We start from the raw sequence: 19,061 nt of genomic DNA on the forward strand, positions 1-19,061 counted from the left end.
GGTTATCCATTCATTAAAAAACAAATGGTACTCTCATTTGCTTAATATAAGGAATTTGAAATGATTCATGCTTTTACCTTTGATACTTAATATTTTAGAAATTCAATTTACTTTCGATACTGAAAAATCAAATCAAATGTTATTTGTCACATCCACATGTTTAGCAGATGTTATTGCCGGTGTAGCGAAAATATACAGTAGGTAATATCAATGTTTTACTTTTACTCCGGTAATATTTTACTGGGTGACTTTCACTTTTACTTGAGTCATTCTCTATTAAAGTATGACAACTGGGTTATTTTTCCACCACTGATAATTTGATGTTATGGTTTGGCCAGGTCCGTCGAATAATAATAATAAATAAATAATCAGAGGCCTAATAGAACTACAATTCCCATGTATATCTGCATGCAGTGCGCATGTGCGCCTGGTCCATTTCCTGGTCCGACCTTCTCATATAAATACGCAGGGTTACAAGACAGGAGTTCGTCAGAAAATACAAACCCAATGATTCCTATATGTCCAGTGGTCTCCTTCACCTATGGTGAGTTAACGTTAATAAAAACGATTAAATTAGGTAACAAGACTTAACAATTAATAATTTATAACATTTACGAGGAAAGCTGGGGGTGGGTTTTGTCGGTGTGTCCTTGAAGTGCTCTTTCTGCCTGTTTTAACGCCTCTGCAGTGTACTGTATGCGGGGGTCTTGCTTCAAACAGTAGCTAGCTAACTACCTAACCCACCGTTCACCCTCGATGTATCTTTGTCCCCTTTCTGCAGTGCCCAGCCGGCTTGGTGAAGATGCCAAAATGGCTACCGGCAACTACTTTGGATTTACCCACGGTGGTGCTGCACAGTACAGGTAGGATATGACTCCTTGGAATTGGAAATATGCGATCCATCACCGCGGGAACCCAATTTTAAAGGACGGTCGGTGCTATCAGGGATCCTTGGGACCTTCACTACCTTTAACCCTAAACTAACCAATAAAACAATAAATATATATATATATATTTCAATGGGGGGGAGGGCACACGTCCCAAGGATCCCGGACCTTTAAAGGATTCCCCAGAGGAAGTTGCGGCCTCCACTTTGCCGTAATATCCTGTCCTCTTTGGGAAATGCACGATTTGGTTCCACCTCCGATTTAATTTGAAGGTTACTTATACATATTCAATAATTGGTTGTGGGAAATTACGCATGGATTTAATAATCAATCAATCAAATTTTATAAAGACCTTTTTTTATTTTATATATATATATATACACACACACACACACACACACACACACACACACACACACACACACACATCAGCCGATGTCAGTGCTGTACAGACACCCAGCCTAAAACCCCAAACAGTAAGCAATGCAGATGTAGAAGCATGGTGGCTAGGAATAAACATCAACAAACATCAACAAATGGGGCACTGACAGCTGTCAGTGTAGCTAGCATGGTAACATTAGCAAACTAGTTATCTTGCTACCCATATCTAATTTAGCTAACTAGCTAATCAAATTAAAGTTTATTTGTCACGTGCGCCCGAACACAACAGGTGTAGTAGACCTTATAGTGAAATGCTTACTAACCAATAGTGACTTTCAAGTTTAAAAAAAAAGGTATTAGTTGAACAACATAAGTAAAAAAAATAAAAACAGTGAAAAATAACAGTAGGGAGGCTATAATGTTATCTGTTGCTGTTAAAAAAAAATTGACGACATGGCATTCACAAGATTAGGTTCTGGAGCTGGATTCGTTAAGTCTCTTTTTTGGTAAAACGTCATCACCGATGGAAACTACTGGCGTATCTTTTGAATTTACCATCTATATTTATCTCAAGTTTTGTCATCTTCCAGAAATGGGCAAATCTGCCAGTTTATGCTTGATCCAAAAATATGGTCAGGGGCTTCGTCTGGAGGTGGTGAGTGGCGCATGCACAGGCCTAATTGATCTCCATACCCCACATTTTGTGACAGTGCAGCTCTGCTCTGTTAGCTCCACATTGACATGATTGGTTGATGGTAGGTGGGGAGTCAGTTCCAGTATAAACACTCAACAGCTCTGCTCAGTATAAAGGACCTGACTTCTGTAGATACAGCAGGGCCTTCAACTTCGCAGCGGTTTCTGATTTCATAAACAATGGCTGGTTGGCGGTAACATTAAAATAAAACCCAGTCCTGAAACTAATGCAGCTGGAAAAATAAGTTTTATTTTATTTAACTAGGCAAGTCGGTTAAGAACAAATTCTTATTTACAATGACCGCCTACCAAAAGACCTCCTGCGGGGAGTGCTGGGATAAAAAAATAAATATATAAAACACGCATCACGACAAGACAGACAACACTACATAAAGCGACCTAAGATGGCAACACAGCATGGTGGCAACACAGCATGGTGGCAACACAGCATGGTGGCAACACAGCATGGTACAGACAACAGCACGAAGGGCAAGAAGGTAGAGACAACAATACAATACGCAAAGCAGCCACAACTGTCAGTGTCCATGATTGAGTCTTTAGCTGCAGCGAACTGAAAAGAGGAGCGACCCAGGGATGTGTGTGCTTTGGGGACCTTTAACAGAAAGTGACTGGCAGAACGGGTGTTGTATGTGGAGGATGAGGGCTGCAGTAGATATCTCAGATAGGGGGGAGTGAGGGCTGAGGGTTTTATAAATAAGCATCAACCAGTGGGTCTTGCGACAGGTATACAGAGATGACCAGTTTACAGAGGAGTATAGAGTGCAGTGATGTGTTCTATAAGGAGCATTGGTGGAAAATCTGATGGACGAATGGTTTAGAACATCTAGCCGTTCCAGAGCGCCCTTACCTGTCAATCTGTAAATTATGTCATCTAGCATGGGTAGGATGGTCATCTGAATCAGGGTTAGTTTGGCAGCTGGGGTGAAAGAGGAGCGATTACGATTGAGGAAACCAAATCTAGATTTAACTTTAGCCGGCTTCTTTGATAAGTGCTGAGGGAAGGACAGTGTACCGTCTCGCCATACTCCCAAGTACTTGTATGAGGTGACTACCTCAAGCTCTAAACCCTCAGAGGTAGTAATCACACCTGTGGGGAGAGGGGCATTCTTCTTACCAAACCACATGACCGTTGTATTGGAGGTGTTCAGAACCAGGTTAAGGGTAGAGAAAGCTTGTCGGACACTAAGAAAGCTTTGTAGCGCATTTAACACAAAATCCGGGGAGGGGCCAGCAGACTATCTTCTGCATATACAGTTGAAGTTGAAAGTTTACTTATTCCTTAGCCATGTACATTTAAACTCTGTTTTTCAATATTCTTGACATTTAATCCTAGTAAAAATTCCCTCTTTGGTCAGTTAGGATCACCACTTTATTTTAAGAATGTGAAACGTCAGAATAATAGTGATTTTATTTTAGCTTTTTGTCTTTCATCACATTCCCAGTGGGTCAGAAGTTTACATACTAATTGAGTGTATTTGGTAGCATTGCCTTTAAATTGTTTAACTTGGGTCAAACGTTTTGGGTAGCTTTCCACAAATTTCCCAGAATAAGTTGGGTGAATTTTGGCCCATTCTTCCTGACAGAGCTGGTGTAACTGAGTCAGGTTTGTAGGCCTCGTTTTGGAGCAGTAGCTTCTTCCTTGCTGAGCAGCCTTTCAAGTTATGTCGCTTTAGGACTTGTTTTACTGTGGATATAGATACTTTTGTACTTGTTTCCTCCAGCATCTTCACAAGGTCCTTTGCTGCTGTTCTGGGATTGATTTGCACTTTTCGCACCAAAGTATGTTCATCTCTAGGAGACAGAACGCGTCTCCTTCCTGAGCGGTATGACAGCTGCGTGGTCCCATGGTGTTTATACTTGCATACTATTGTTTGTACAGATGAACGTGGTACCTTTAGGCGTTTGGAAATTGCTCCCAAGGATGAACCAGACTTGTGGAGGTCTACCATTTTTGTTTCTGAGGTCTTGGCTGATTTCTTTTGATTTTCCCATGATGTCAAGAAAAGAGGCACTGAGTTTGAAGGTAGGCCTTCACAGGAACGCCTCCAATAGGCTAATTGACTTCATTTGAGTCAATCAGAAGCTTCTAATGACAGAATTTTTAGCCTATCAGAGGCTTCTAAAGATATAATTTTCCAAGCTGTTTAAAGGCACAGTCAACTTAGTGTATGGAAACTTCTGAACCACTGGAATTGTGATACAGTGAAATAATCTGTCTTTAAACAATTGTTGGAAAAATTACTTGTCATGCATACAGTACTTGCCAAAACTATAGTTTGTTAAATTAACAAGAAAATTGTGGAGTGGTTGAAAAACAAGTTTTCATGACTCCAACCTAAGTATATGTAAACTTCGACTGTAAATGGATGAGAGGTTCCTACTGCCTGCTATGTTGATGTAAATTGAGAAGAGCGTGGGGCCTAGGATCGAGCCTTGGTGTCCTCCCTTAGTGACAAGCTGTGGCTGAGACAACATATGTTCTGACTTTATACACTGCAGTCTTTGAGAGAGGTAGTTGGCAAACCAGGCCATAGACCCCTCCGAGACACCAATACTCGTTAGCCGGCCCACAACAATGGAATGGTCTACCCTATTCAAAAGCTTTGGTCAATAAAAATAGCAGCACAACATTGCTTAGAATCAAGGGGCAATGGTGACCTCATCGAGAACCTTTTAAGGTTGCAGTGACACATCCATAACCTGAGCGGAAACCTTCATGACTCGTGAACATCGACGTGATCCGGTCATACGCGTCAGCCCCAATGACAGCCCACTTGGAGTTAGCCAAAAAAGCACCTATAGGTATCTCAGACAAGATTCTCTGGTCTGATGAAACTATTTGGCCTAAATGCCAAGCGTCACATCTGGAGGAAACCTGTCACCATCCCTATGGTGAAGCATGGTGCATGCTGTGGGATGTTTTTCAGAGGCAGGAACTGGGATACTAGTCCGGATCGAGGGATAGATGAACGGAGCAAAGTACAGAGATCCTTGATGGAATCCTGCCCCAGAGTGCTCAGGACCTTTGTCTGGGCGACGGTTCACCTTCCAACAATCGCTGCCAAAAGTACTGACTAAAGGGTTTGAATACCTGTAATATTTCACATTTTTACATATAAAAAAAAACTATCTATTGTGTGTAGGTTGACAAGGGGGAAAACTAAATACATTTTAGGATAAAGCTGTAATGTTACTAAATGTGGAAAATGGTCTGAAATCTTTCCGAATTAACTGTCTTTGTTATTTTGCAATGCCTGAGTTATTTAATTTGTTTTAATCTTTTTTTTTTAATAGAATTTTTTCCACTTTGACATTTTAGAGTATTTTGTGTAGATTGTTGACACAAAATTAACGTTTTTAAATCTCACTTTTTAACACAATGTCAAATCTAAGGGGTTTGAATACTTTTGCAAGACCCTGTATCTTGCTGTCACCTATCATAAACCCACCAAAAGCACAGCTAATCTAGAGTTCTTTAGAATGATTTGGTTTACTAGAACACAGCTAATCTAGAGTCCTTTTAGAATGATTTGGTTTACTAGAACACAGCTAATCTAGAGTTCTTTAGAATGATTTGGTTTACTAGAACACAGCTAATCTAGAGTCCTTTAGAATGATTTGGTTTACTAGAACACAGCTGTAGTAGGCTACCCAATATTTCTATCCAAATCAACTTTAGTCGACAACTTAGATTGTCGTACCAAGAGGATTGAGCCATTTAACCTAAACGCACAACAATTTTAATGAGAAACAGTTCGGCCTATTAGGTGGTAACGTTTTAATGACATTTTAGTTGTGGGGTGCTGCTGTTAAATGTTTTTCAGAGCAATTTTCCTGTGTCTCTTTTTGAAAGCACGTTTCCTGCAGCTTAGAGCTCATTGATGGAAAGCCAAGACTATTCTTCATGACATTAACAGGCAGAGCATGGTGGCTCTTTCAGCCCTGTCTGCATGCTGACCACTGGACAAAATGGAACCCCCCCCTTTGTTGTCAGAGAGACCAATGGTGTGAAATCGTCCATAAGGAAATGAATGGGACAACGCTACACCATATCTTCAGTGATTTTAATTTGTGTATAAAACTTTCTTTTTAATAACTTTTCAAATGAGACAAATCACTAATTTTAAGCATTTAATCTATCTATTTTTTCCAGATATATTACACCAGAAAAGGAAATGTGCTATTTTGTTGTCTTACTGAGTTTGGTGCCAATTCTCTCATAGTTAAAACCAAACTACTTTTGACTAATTCTGAGTGCGCATGTTTCTCGACAGAATTCTACTCTACCATTTTGTGGAATGGTCTGTTATGATATCTGGTTCATATATGACCAAAATACTGCCTGTGACACTTAATGTTTCTGCTGCTTTGCAGTTGGCTGTTTTGGGTAGAGATCAGGTATAACTGAAATGTCTGCTTATTTAAAAAAAAATTATGCTAAATCTACCTCTTAAGTACTATTTGACATGCGATTCGGATCCCCATTTAGATGTAGCTAAAGCAGCGGCTGCTCTTTCTGGGGTCCACATGAAACAGGACATAATACAGAACACTAATAGACCAGAAAGGACAGAACTCCACAGAGCTCCGACAGGGGCATTGACCCACGTGTTGTTGTTGTGACTCTGTACTGCAGCACTTTGGATTTGTAATGATACAATATGACTGAGGTTTAAGTGCAGATTGTCAGCTTTTTAATTTGAAGGTATTTTCATATCAGGTGAGCTGTTTAGAAAATTACAGCATGTCTCCCTATATTTTTTTAGGTGTAGTAAAAAGTTTATTTGTTCACATTCAAACCTTCCATTCTCGGGGATGTTAACCCCTCACCGTTACAGGGAATGTCAAACCTTCCAATCTCAGAGGGATGTTAACCCCTCACCATTACAGTAACGGAGAATGTCAAACCTTCCAATCTCAGGGATGTTAACCCCTCACCATTACAGTAACGGAGAATGTCAAACCTTCCATTCTCAGGGATGTTAACCCCTCACAGTAACAGGGAATGTCAAATCTTCCAATCTCAGGGATGTTAACCCCTCACCATTACAGTAACGGAGAATGTCAAACCTTCCAATCTCAGAGGGATGTTAACCCCTCACAGTAACAGGGAATGTCAAATCTTCCAATCTCAGGGATGTTAACCCCTCACCATTACAGTAACAGGGAATGTCAAACCTTCCAATCTCAGGGATGTTAACCCCTCACCGTTACAGGGAATGTCAAACCTTCCAATCTCAGAGGGATGTTAACCCCTCACAGTAACAGGGAATGTCAAACCTTCCAATCTCAGAGGGATGTTAACCCCTCACCATTACAGTAACGGGGAATGTCAAACCTTCCAATCTCAGGGATGTTAACCCCTCACCATTACAGTAACAGGGAATGTCAAACCTTCCAATCTCAGGGATGTTAACCCCTCACCATCACAGTAACGGGGAATGTCAAACCTTCCAATCTCAGGGATGTTAACCCCACAGTTACAGTAACAGGGAATGTCAAACCTTCCAATCTCAGGGATGTTAACCCCTCACAGTAACAGGGAATGTCAAACCTTCCAATCTCAGAGGGATGTTAACCCCTCACCATTACAGTAACGGAGAATGTCAAACCTTCCAATCTCAGGGATGTTAACCCCTCACAGTTACAGTAACAGGGAATGTCAAACCTTCCAATCTCAGAGGGATGTTAACCCCTCACCATTACAGTAACGGAGAATGTCAAACCTTCCAATCTCAGGGATGTTAACCCCTCACAGTTACAGTAACAGGGAATGTCAAACCTTCCAATCTCAGGGATGTTAACCCCTCACAGTAAGAGGGAATGTCAAACCTTCCAATCTCAGAGGGATGTTAACCCCTCACAGTAACAGGGAATGTCAAACCTTCCAATCTCAGAGGGATGTTAACCCCTCACAGTTACAGTAACAGGGAATGTAAACCTTCCAATCTCAGAGGGATGTTAACCCCTCACAGTAAGAGGGAATGTCAAACCTTCCAATCTCAGAGGGATGTTAACCCCTCACAGTAACAGGGAATGTAAACCTTCCAATCTCAGAAGGATGTTAACCCCTCACAGTAAGAGGGAATGTCAAACCTTCCAATCTCAGAGGGATGTTAACCCCTCACAGTAACAGGGAATGTCAAACCTTCCAATCTCAGAGGGATGTTAACCCCTCACAGTTACAGTAACAGGGAATGTAAACCTTCCAATCTCAGAGGGATGTTACCCCCTCACAGTAACAGGGAATGTAAACCTTCCAATCTCAGAAGGATGTTAACCCCTCACCATCACAGTAACAGGGAATGTTAACCTTCCAATCTCAGAAGGATGTTAACCCCTCACCATTACAGCATTCCTTCGTGGCCTCCAACTGCTCTTAAACGCTGCCCGCACCCACCTGACCAGCATCACTACTCTGGATGGTTCTGACTTAGAATATGTGGACAACTATAAATACCTAGCTGTCTGGTTAAACTGTAAACTCTCCCTCCAGACTCACATTAAGCATCTCCAATCCAAAATTAAATCTAGTCCGCTTCCTATTTCGCAACAAAGCCTCCTTCACTCATTCTGCCAAACATACCCTCGTAAAACTGACCATCCTACCGATCCTTGACTTCGGCGATGTCATTTACAAAATAGACTGCATCCAATTTGCTGAGTAGTGTTGAAGGCTATCACAGTGCCATCCGTTTTGTCACCAAAGCCCCATACACTACCCACCATTGCGACCTGTTCACTGGCCCTCGCTTCATACTTGTGGCCAAACCCACTGGCTCTAGGTCATCTATAAGTCTTTGCCTTATAAGGCTCCACCTTATTCAGCTCACTGGTCACCATAGCAACACCCACCCGTACGTAGCACGCGCTCCAGCATTTCACTGGTCACCATAGCATCACCCACCCGTACGTAGCACGCGCTCCAGCATTTCACTGGTCACCATAGCATCACCCACCCGTACGTAGCACGCGCTCCAGCATTTCACTGGTCACCATAGCAGCACCCACCCGTACGTAGCACGCGCTCCAGCATTTCACTGGTCACCATAGCAGCACCCACCCGTACGTAGCACGCGCTCCAGCATTTCACTGGTCACCATAGCATCACCCACCCGTACGTAGCACGCGCTCCAGCATTTCACTGGTCACCATAGCATCACCCACCCGTACGTAGCACGCGCTCCAGCATTTCACTGGTCACCCCCAAAGCCAATTCCTCCTTTGGCTGCCTTTCCTTCCAGTTCTCTGCTGCCAATGACTGGAACGAATTGCAAAAATGATTGAAGTTGGAGACTCACATCTCCCTCACTAACTTTAAGCATCAGCTGTCGGAGCAGCTTACCGATCGCTGCAGCTGTACAGAGCCCATCTGTAAAAGTCCATCTGTAAATGGCCCATCCAACCAACTACCTACCTCATCCCCGTCTTTGTTTTTCTGCTCTTTTGCACACCAGTATTTCTACTTGCACATCCTCATCTGCACATATATCACTCTGGTGTAAATTGCTAAATTGTAAATACTTTGCCACTATTGGCATTTTTTATTGCCTTACCTCTTTACTTCATTTGCACACACTGTACATACATGGATAAATCTTTGTTATTGTTTGTGTAACTGTTCTTTTAATCGCACTACTTTATCTTGGCTAGGGCGCAGTTGTAAATGAGAACTTGTTTTCCTGGTTAAATAAAGGTGATTGAAAGGGGGGGGGGGGTAATGTTGATCCATTGGCTGTAATTTAACAAAGTGAAGGATGCACTGTATGCCGAGGGATTTCACGGGTTTTCAAAGCTGTGTACATACCGTCACAAGCAAACACCAAGGCACCGCTCTGCAAACTGTAAAAGGTTGATCCTAATAAAGCTAATCCTCTGTCGCGGGTGACGTTAACCAGGGACGTTTTTAAAGCGAAATATCACAACCATGTTGTCCTACATTTTGTTGTTACAGCCTGAATTTAAAATAGAATAAAATATATACAGTCATTGGAATGTACTTTTTTTTTTTTTTACAACTGAATTTTAAAAAATGAAGTCAATGTATTTAAACACTTATTATTTGGGTTTGCAAATAACAAGTTCAGGAGTAAATTCCACAAACAAGTCCCATAATAAGTTGCATGGACTATAATACTATTTGACATCACTACCTCATCTCCACATGCAATTATCTGTAAGGTCGAGCAGTGAATTTCAACCACAAAGACCAGGGAGGTTTTCCAATGCCTCGCAAGGAAGGGCACCTTTTGGTAGCAAACATTGAATATCCCCTTGAGCATGGGTGATGTTATTATTTACACTTTGGATGGTGTATCACTACAAAGATACAGGTATCCTTCCTAACTCAGTTGCTGGAGAGGAAGGAAACTGCTCAGGGATTTCACCATGAAGCCAATGGTGACTTTTTAAAACAGAGTTTAATGGCTGTGATAGGAGAGAACTGAGGATGGATCAACATTGTAGTTACTCCACAATACTAACCTAAATGACAGAGTGAAATGAAGGAAGCCTGTACAGAAAACAAATATTCCAAAACATGCATCTTGTTTGCAACAAGGCACTTAAGTAATACTGCAAAAAACATGTGATTCAATTTTTGTTCTGAATACAAAGTGTTATGTTTGAGGAAAATCCAATACATCACATTAGTGAGTACTAGTGACCTTTTGGCAGGACAATAAACTAAAACATGAAGACAAATCTACACTGGAGTTGCTTACCAAGTCCAAGTTAGCTTTGACTTGAGTCTACTTGAAATCTACGGCAAGACCTGAGTGGTTGTCTAGCAATGATCAACAACCTATTTGACCGAGCTTGAAGAATTTTTGAAAAGAATTATTGGCAAATGTTGGCCAATCCAGGTGTGCGAAGCTCTTTAGATTTATCCAGAAACACTCACAGCTGTAACCGCTGCCAAAGGTGCTTCTACAAAGTATTGACTCAAAGGTATGAATAATTACGTAAATTCGATTTCTGTATTTAATTTTCTATATATATATATATATATATATATATATATATATATATATATTGAAAGTTCACTGTCATTATGGTGTATTGTGTGTAAATTGGGTTAGAGAATTTATTTAATTCGCTTTAAATTCACGCTGTAATACAACATTGTGGGATAAATTTAATGGGTCCGAATACTTTCTGAAGGCTACAAATATATTTGTGTAAAAAAGCCATCCCCCGCCCCCCAATCCGGCGAATCACGTCTCAGTTCCTACTCCCCGCCTACAAGCAGCAACTTGAGGTAGTCACCAACACACAAATGTTAGGCGCTGGACAGAGGAGGCAGACTTAATGCTGCAGGACTGTTTTTGAGAATACTGATTGGAATAGGTTCAAAGATTCATCCACCCAGGACTCCTGAACATCGTTAGTGACAGGCCTCATTAAGAAATGTGTTTTTATGTACTAGGGCTGATCCTATCCTCCAACGTAAGGCTGGGTGATATATCGATATCATGTTTTGAGGGCGACTATTCCTTTGCTTCTTTTGTGCTGTATGCAATGACTGTTGGCTGTGTGCGCCTTCCCATTTTGTTTTATATAACACCAAGCCCCTCCCCTGCCACTCACAACAACAAAGATGAGAGATCACTTCTTCCTCGCTGACAAGCGGTTTCATCTCTCTCTATTTGAATTTTGAGGTTTGGCCCAAACATAATGGGTCATATGGACACAAACACATTGAAACATGACTGTACTGTAATACAGAACTTTTCTAGTGAATATTTTTGTGTATTTTTTGTATTTTTTTTTAAAAATTCATTTTTAGTGTGTGTATATTCCCCCCCCCCCCTGTACCGCTAGCAACATTTCAGCCAAAGGCTGTTATACTAGCTGGCTGTTATACTAGCTGGCTGTTATACTAGCTGGCTGTTATACTAGCTGGCTGTTATACTAGCTGTCGACGCTATACTAGCTGAACCCTGATGACCCAGTGACACGCGACGATTACAAGGCAGGCAGGTATGACATCCAAAACCATTAGGGGCGCATAAAGATAATAATAGACTCAAACTTGAATTGAAGTTCGACAACACTCTACGCATCTGCAAGGACTACAGACCTGTCACAGACTACAAAGACCATCGACCCTCCCAGACGAGCTAAACACATTCTCTTCCTGCTTCAAGGCAGAAAGGAAGGCTCTCCGGACGACCAGGTGCTTCCGCCTTCCGAAACACTCTCTCTCTCGTGAATACTCACAAAGCCACGGGCCCAGATGGCATCCCTGGCCACGTCCTCCCGAGTCGTCCGTGCTGACCCTTTCGGCGGGCATCTTCTCTGACATATTCCAACGTGTCCCTCTCCCAGGCTGTCATCCCCACGTGTTTTCTAAGGACACATCAGTGTCCAATATGATCAATCAGGGTGACTGTCGCACTCACCTCGGTCATCATGAAGTGCTTTGAGAGGCTGGTCATTAAGGCCAGCATGCCAGGCCCACTGGACCCATTCCAATCAACCTCCTGCTCCAGCTGATCCACGGAAGATGCTATTTCCATCACTATTCACACAGCCCTAACACACCTGGACAACAGGAACACCTATATGAGAATGTTGTTCATTGACTACAGTTCAGCGTTCAACACCATTGTTTCCCTCCAAGCTCAGAGCTCTGGACACCACCTTCTGCCACTGGGTCCTGGTCTTCCTGACAGGCAGACCACCGGCCGACGTGAGGATCGGCAACACCTCCTCCACTCGTAACAGAGGTGTACTGGTGTACTCCTGGATCACCCACGACTACGAGGTGATGCGTAACGAACTCCGTCAAGTGTGCTGACGACACCACTGTTATAGGCCTGATGATCAATGACGAGTATATAGAAAGTAGGGGTCTACTTATCTCCCAGGACAAATTTTAACGAGCTAGCTAAATTTCCATTAATGTTTTTTTAATTTTATTTTTTTAATTGGTTCAGTGTTTTTTTTTATATTTCAACCTGCGTGTCCTGACCTCGTCTGGTGTGAATAGACAAAATCAACATGGCATACGTGTGCCCGGTGGAGTCAACATCGTCAAAGACCCGACACATCCCAGCCACGAGCTGTTCACTCCTTTCGCGCCTGCCCAACGGTATCAGAACATGAAGTCTGATACCATTTAGGCTTTGAGTTTCTGTCTACAAGCCATCAGACTGCTGACTGACCTGCTCTGATTCCACACACACACACACACACACACACACATCACAACTGCTACTACTAACATTAGGTTCTTCGTCTTCACAATTTTAAACACTTTGTCACGTAGAGTAGGCCAGAAGGCTAAACTGGATAACCTAACCTCTATCAAAATAAAAAGATGGCGGAACCGCAAAAGTTCTTCTGTGCAAAGGTGTTTATTTACAAGTGATTCCGGAACAAAAAACAACAGTACTGCCATCAACGTCTACCTTATGGGACAGCTTAAAAACAATGCTGCCCCATCCACAGCTCAATCCAAACTGCCTCTTCATGACTGAAAGAGAGGCTCCTTTTGTAGGGCTAGCCCCTCCCCTCAGAACAATTAACCCTAATTAATTCATCAATTAACAATACAAACCTACATTTTCCATGAACTAAACATACTAAAGGATATACATTGCAACACGGTTTTAAACAATATCACAACATAACATTTACAACATTACATCACTACTGACAATATCTTTCAATATGCCCATATGCATTAATGAGCCATTTGGGACAGGCACTATAAAGCCAACCCAATTCCCTTAGCTCGGGTCCTTTTCCAGCATACCCGGAAGCTACAGAGATGGAGAGAGAGGAACAGAACAAACAAACAATGCGCTCATCCACAACATTGATAAGTATAATAATTATTGTATCTCTCAAATATGAACATTGTGTGAAATGCATGCACCAAGACAGAAGTTAATTTGTGTGTCGACCCACATTGTTAACTTATCTTATAATGGCGCAGGGAGGAGAGACGAATGTGTGTGCGTTAAAGAACCAAATGCTGCCCGCGGCCAGTGACGGACTTCTACGTCACATTACCTTCCTCCTCTCCTGAAGCGACCATGTTCGGGAGCCTTGATAGGTAGTCCGCTGTAACGTTCTCTTTTCCTGCCTTGTGACGGACACAGAACCTGAAGGGCTGGAGCTCCAGATACCACCTGGTCACACTAGAATTCCGGTCCTTCATGGTCTGGATCCAGGTCAGTGCTCTGTGGTCCGTGTGCAGGTCAAATTCCGTCCCAAGAAGGTAGTAACGGAGGCTATCTAGGGCCCACTTTATAGCCAGGCACTCCTTTTCGATTGTAGAATACCTGGTTTCCCTGGGCAACAGCTTCCGACTCAGGTACAGCACAGGAAGCTCTTCTCCTGGCTCCCCTTGGGCCAGTACAGCTCCAATTCCTACAGCCGAAGCGTCCACCTGCACGAGAAATCTCTTCTGAAAATCAGGGGCCTGGAGAACAGGGAATGAGCAGTCGTTTTTTCAGTGTCATGAAGGCTTCCTCACACTCCTCAGTCCACTTCACAGGGTTGCTGGCCCCCTTCGAAGTGAGGTTGGTCAGAGGGACAGCGATGGTCGGAAACTGTGGAATGAATCTCCGGTACCACCCTGCCAGACCTAGGAAGGACTTCACCTGTGTCTTGGTTCTGGGTTGAGGGCTATTCCAGATGGACTCCATTTTCTCCACCTGAGGCCGAACTTCACCCTTACCCAGCTGGTAACCCAGGTACTTTGTCTCCTGTTTCACCCACTCACACTTCAGGAGGTTAAGCGTGAGGCCTGCTTCATGGATCTTCCCCAGGACTCTGCTAAGATGCTGTATGTGCTCCTCCCAGGAGTGGCTGTAGATCACCACGTCGTCCAAGTAAGCAGCACAGTAATCGTCACAGTCCTGGAGGACCTTGTCCATCAGCCTCTGGAAAGTCGCAGGGGCCCCATGAAGGCCAAACGGCATGACCTTGAACTGGAACAGGCCCATTGGCGTCCGGAATGCAGTGTAGGCCTTGGCTTGTTCATCCAGGGGCACCTGCCAGTACCCTTTGCAGAGATCCAATGTGGTGATGTAATGAGCTCTACCTATTCTTTCCAGTAAGTCGTCAATGCGGGGCATGGGATAGGCATCGAACTGGGAGATGGCATTCGCCTTACGGAAGTCCATGCAGACGCGCAAAGAGCCATCCTTCTTTGGGACAATGACAATAGGGCTGCTCCATTCACTTGAAGATGGCTCGACAACATCCATCTCCATCATGGTGTGGACCTCTTCCTTGAGGGCTACCACCAGCCTCTCAGGCACACGGTAAGGATGCTGGCGGACAGGGTTCTGGCCAGGTTTCAAACGAATGACGTGTCCTAGGACTTTGGTTCTTCCTGGTCTCTGACTGAAGAGGGCCGGATACTTGCCAAACAGCTGCTTCAGCTCATCTTGCTTGTCTTCTTCCAGGTGAGCCAGTATGACTTCTGCTCGTTCTTTCCATGCCTCTGTGACCCCATCCAACTCATCCTCTTCTACTCTGCGGACCAGAAAGGACTTTCCTTTGGAGAGTTCCTCTTTCTCCTCCCAGGCCTTGAGAAGGTTCACATGGTAGGTTTGCTTCTTCTTACCCTTGTCCGGGTGCAGCACCTCGTAGGTCACTGGGCCCATCTTCCTCCCGATTAGGTACGGTCCTTGCCATTGCGCAAGGAGCTTGCTGGTAGACGAGGGAAGGAGGAGCAGGACTTTCTGTCCTGGCTCAAACTCTCTGTGGCGAGCGTGCTGGTCATAGCCTCTCTTCTGGGCCTTCTGGGCTTGCTGAAGGTTTGCTCTAGCTTCCTCTCGGTACCGTTCCAACCTGTCTCGCATCTGGAGGACATACTGGACAATCCCCTGTCCTGAGGTAGCTACTGGGGAACCTTCCCAGCACTTCTTCAGCAGGTCCAGTGGTCCTTGCACTGGCCATCCATAGAGGAGTTCGAATGGCGAGAAACCTGTCGATGCCTGAGGCACCTCCCTGTAAGCAAAAAGCAGAAAGGGTAACCACTTATCCCAGTCTTTACCAGTGTCAGCCACAAACTTCCTCAGCATGTTCTTGAGCGTTTGATTGAATCTCTACGAGCCCATCCGTTTGGGGATGGTAGGGAGTAGTCCTCAAGCCTTTAATGCCCAGCTGTCGGTGGAGTTGAACCATCAGTCGCGAGGTGAAGTTTGTCCCTTGGTCCGTCAGGATTTCATCTGGGATTCCTACACGAGAGAAGAGCTGAACAAGAGCACTGATTATTTTTGGAGTGGTTATGGAACGGAGTGGGAAGGCTTCTGGGAACCGGGTGGCATAGTCACAGATCACCAATATATACTTGTAACCTGCACTACTCTTCTCCAAGGGTCCAACAATGTCCATTGCAATTCTCTTGAATGGGGTAGAGATGACTGGCAGTGAACATAGAGGAGCCCGTTCAGACCTACGGACAGCACTGGTTTTCTGGCACGTGGGGCATGATTTGCAGTATTTTTGTACATCAGTATACATGGAGGGCCAAAAGAAACGGGAGCCTAGCCTAAGATAGGTCTTATGTTGCCCTAGATGGCCTGCCCATGGAACTGTATGTGCAAGGTTGAGAACAAGTGGTCTACAGGTAGATGGCACCACCAACTTCCTGCTATCTGCCTCTGACCCAAGGTAGAGTATGTGGTTGTCTACTGTGTAAATCCCCCCACATGAAGATTGACTGTCCCCAGCTAAGGCCTTGTCAAACAAACATTTCAAGGTTGCGTCAGACTTCTGCAGTGTAGCAAAATTTTGTGGAACATCCCATTGCACCTCTAACCCAGACACATCAGCAACAGGTACAGGGGTTCCCACATACTTCTCAAGACGCCGCTGGCGGCGTGACTTTCTGGGCCCTTTGGTTCCCCCCTCGCACAGACTATCACACAAGTCAGGCAGAGGTTGTAAACCAGCTTTGGCCTGGGCACGAGTGACAACTGAACATGCCATCTGAACGTCAGACTGGCAAACTGACTGCACATATAGCTGACCCCCCACACTTCCCAACAGATCAGAGAGTACAGGCACATCCCTCCCCAAAATCATCTCAAAAGGTAGCTTCTCCATTACCCCAACTTTGAGGAGGTATTTCTGACCCTGAATCTCAACTGTGAGTTCAGCTGTGGGCTGCTGTGACTGGTCACCATGGACACATTGGATCAGTGTCTGATGACCATAATCGATGTCATTAACAGGTACATTACCTTTTCTGATCAATGACAGGGAACTGCCGGTGTCAATCATTGCAGTAAGACTTTTACCATTCACTTTTACAGGTACCAAGCATGACCCTTCCCGAGTCTGTCTATTCTGAACACCATCCCCCTCTCTGGGTACATAACAGTAACCTGAGAGCTTGGATTTACGTAGCGGACACATTGAAGCTTTGTGCCCCTGCTGCCGGCAGTAAAAACAGGTCAGACCCCTCCCATCAAAGCAAACTGCATGATCCCTTACCTCCCTCCCAGACACACAACCCCCAGAGTTACCTCCACAATCTCTGGCGTTTCTGATGTCCCTTGTGTCTCTGAGACTCCTTGGAGCAGGTGCTGCAGGTTGTGGTGGGCCCCCTTTACGTGCATTAAGATACTGCAGTGCAAGCTTGGCCGCCATAAGCCCGTCCTTGGGCTCGTGCTCTCGGACCCAGGTTCGAATGTCGTGTGGTAGAACCTGTAGAAGTTGCTCGAGGATGATGACCTCCCCGATTTCGTCCTGTGTCTTCTCCCCCGGTCGAACCCATCGTCGGTAGAGACCCTTGAGGCGGTGGTACGTCTCTGTCGGCGACTCACCCGATGGCGTTGATGCAGCTCTGAAGCGTTGACGGTAGGTTTCCGGTGAGATGTCAAACTTCACCAGCAGCGCTTCCTTCAAGCCCTTGTAGACATTGGACAGCCCCTCATCCATTGCTGTGTAAGCCTCTAAGGCCTTTCCTGTGAGCAATGGGACAAGCCTGCAGGCCCACTCTACCTCAGGCCACTGCCACGTCTTAGCCATGCGCTCAAAACTCAGCAGATAGTTTTCAATGTCCTCCCCCTGCTGGTATGAGGGCATCTTTGGCTCCTTCCTCAGGAATGCTGGAAGATGGACGTTAACACTGCTGGACTGGTCTCCTGGTACTGGCCTCATTACTGCTTGGGGTGCCTGCTGTGGAGTTGAAGTCCCTGCTGCATCGAGCCTTTGTCGTCCTGGTGTTGGAAGACCCAATCTTGGGCTCTCACTGACGAGTTCCGCCTGGTGGGGAGCTGTGAGGTTAGATTGGCGTAGGCCACGTAACTCCTGCTTGAGGTCTTCGCCCCTCCTCTCAAGGCAGGTGAAAAGTTGCTGAAAAAGGGTTACCATGGTTGGGTGTGGTTCTGGTCCCCCAACTGCTCCTTCAGTCAGCAGCTCACCCAGTTCTGGTTGTCTTTGGCCCCGCGGTCGGGCTCCTAGTTTCTCATACTTGACCTCTTCTTCACCAGACGATTCCATGGTATTCCACCCCGGTTCAACTTCAGGTACCTTTTCTGACAGTTGATGCTGTTGCTGAGAACGCAATCCTGTACGCATTCCTTTACCTCTCTTGTTGGAATTCACTGATTTGCGGTACGCCATCCCACCATTGCCACCATATGTCACGTAGAATAGGCCAGAAGGCTAAACTGGATAGCCTAACCTCTATCAAAATAAAAAGATGGCGGAACCGCAAAAGTTCTTCTGTGCAAAGGTGTTTATTTACAAGTGATTCCGGAACAAAAAACAACAGTACTGCCATCAACGTCTACCTTATGGGACAGCTTAAAAACAATGCTGCCCCATCCACAGCATTGATAAGTATAATAATTATTGTATCTCTCAAATATGAACATTGACAAGTGTGAAATGCATGCACCAAGACAGAAGTTAATTTGTGTGTCGACCCACATTGTTAACTTATCTTATAATGGCGCAGGGAGGAGTGATGAATATGTGTGTGCGTTAAAGAACCAAATGCTGCCCGCGGCCAGTGTCGGACTTCTACGTCACACACTTGCTCCTTTTCCCAAAACGTGTGTAAATATTGGACTATAAATTGTGCCTTCCTGTATTATACTTTAT

General features: G+C 44.5%; 1 protein-coding gene across 7 annotated transcripts in view; it reads left to right on the top strand.

Annotated features, from left to right (window-relative positions):
• The first annotated feature begins 417 nt into the window (after positions 1–417).
• zfr (zinc finger RNA binding protein) overlaps positions 418–19,061 on the top strand; it is a 60,586-nt gene continuing 41,942 nt past the window's right edge. For 3 of the 7 annotated variants that reach the window (XM_064928426.1, XM_064928667.1, XM_064928509.1), the window contains exons 1-2: positions 421–544; positions 782–863. In XM_064928426.1, the coding sequence (XP_064784498.1) occupies positions 508–544; positions 782–863 (119 nt within the window). In that variant the 5' untranslated portion in view covers positions 421–507. Of the gene's footprint in view, positions 545–781; positions 864–19,061 lie in introns of all 7 variants that reach the window. The other 4 variants (XM_064928586.1, XM_064928757.1, XM_064928871.1 and 1 more) reach the window with 2 other exon arrangements.

This window comes from Oncorhynchus masou, chromosome 1 (genome assembly GCF_036934945.1).
Source record: "Oncorhynchus masou masou isolate Uvic2021 chromosome 1, UVic_Omas_1.1, whole genome shotgun sequence".
Classification (NCBI taxonomy): domain Eukaryota; kingdom Metazoa; phylum Chordata; class Actinopteri; order Salmoniformes; family Salmonidae; genus Oncorhynchus; species Oncorhynchus masou.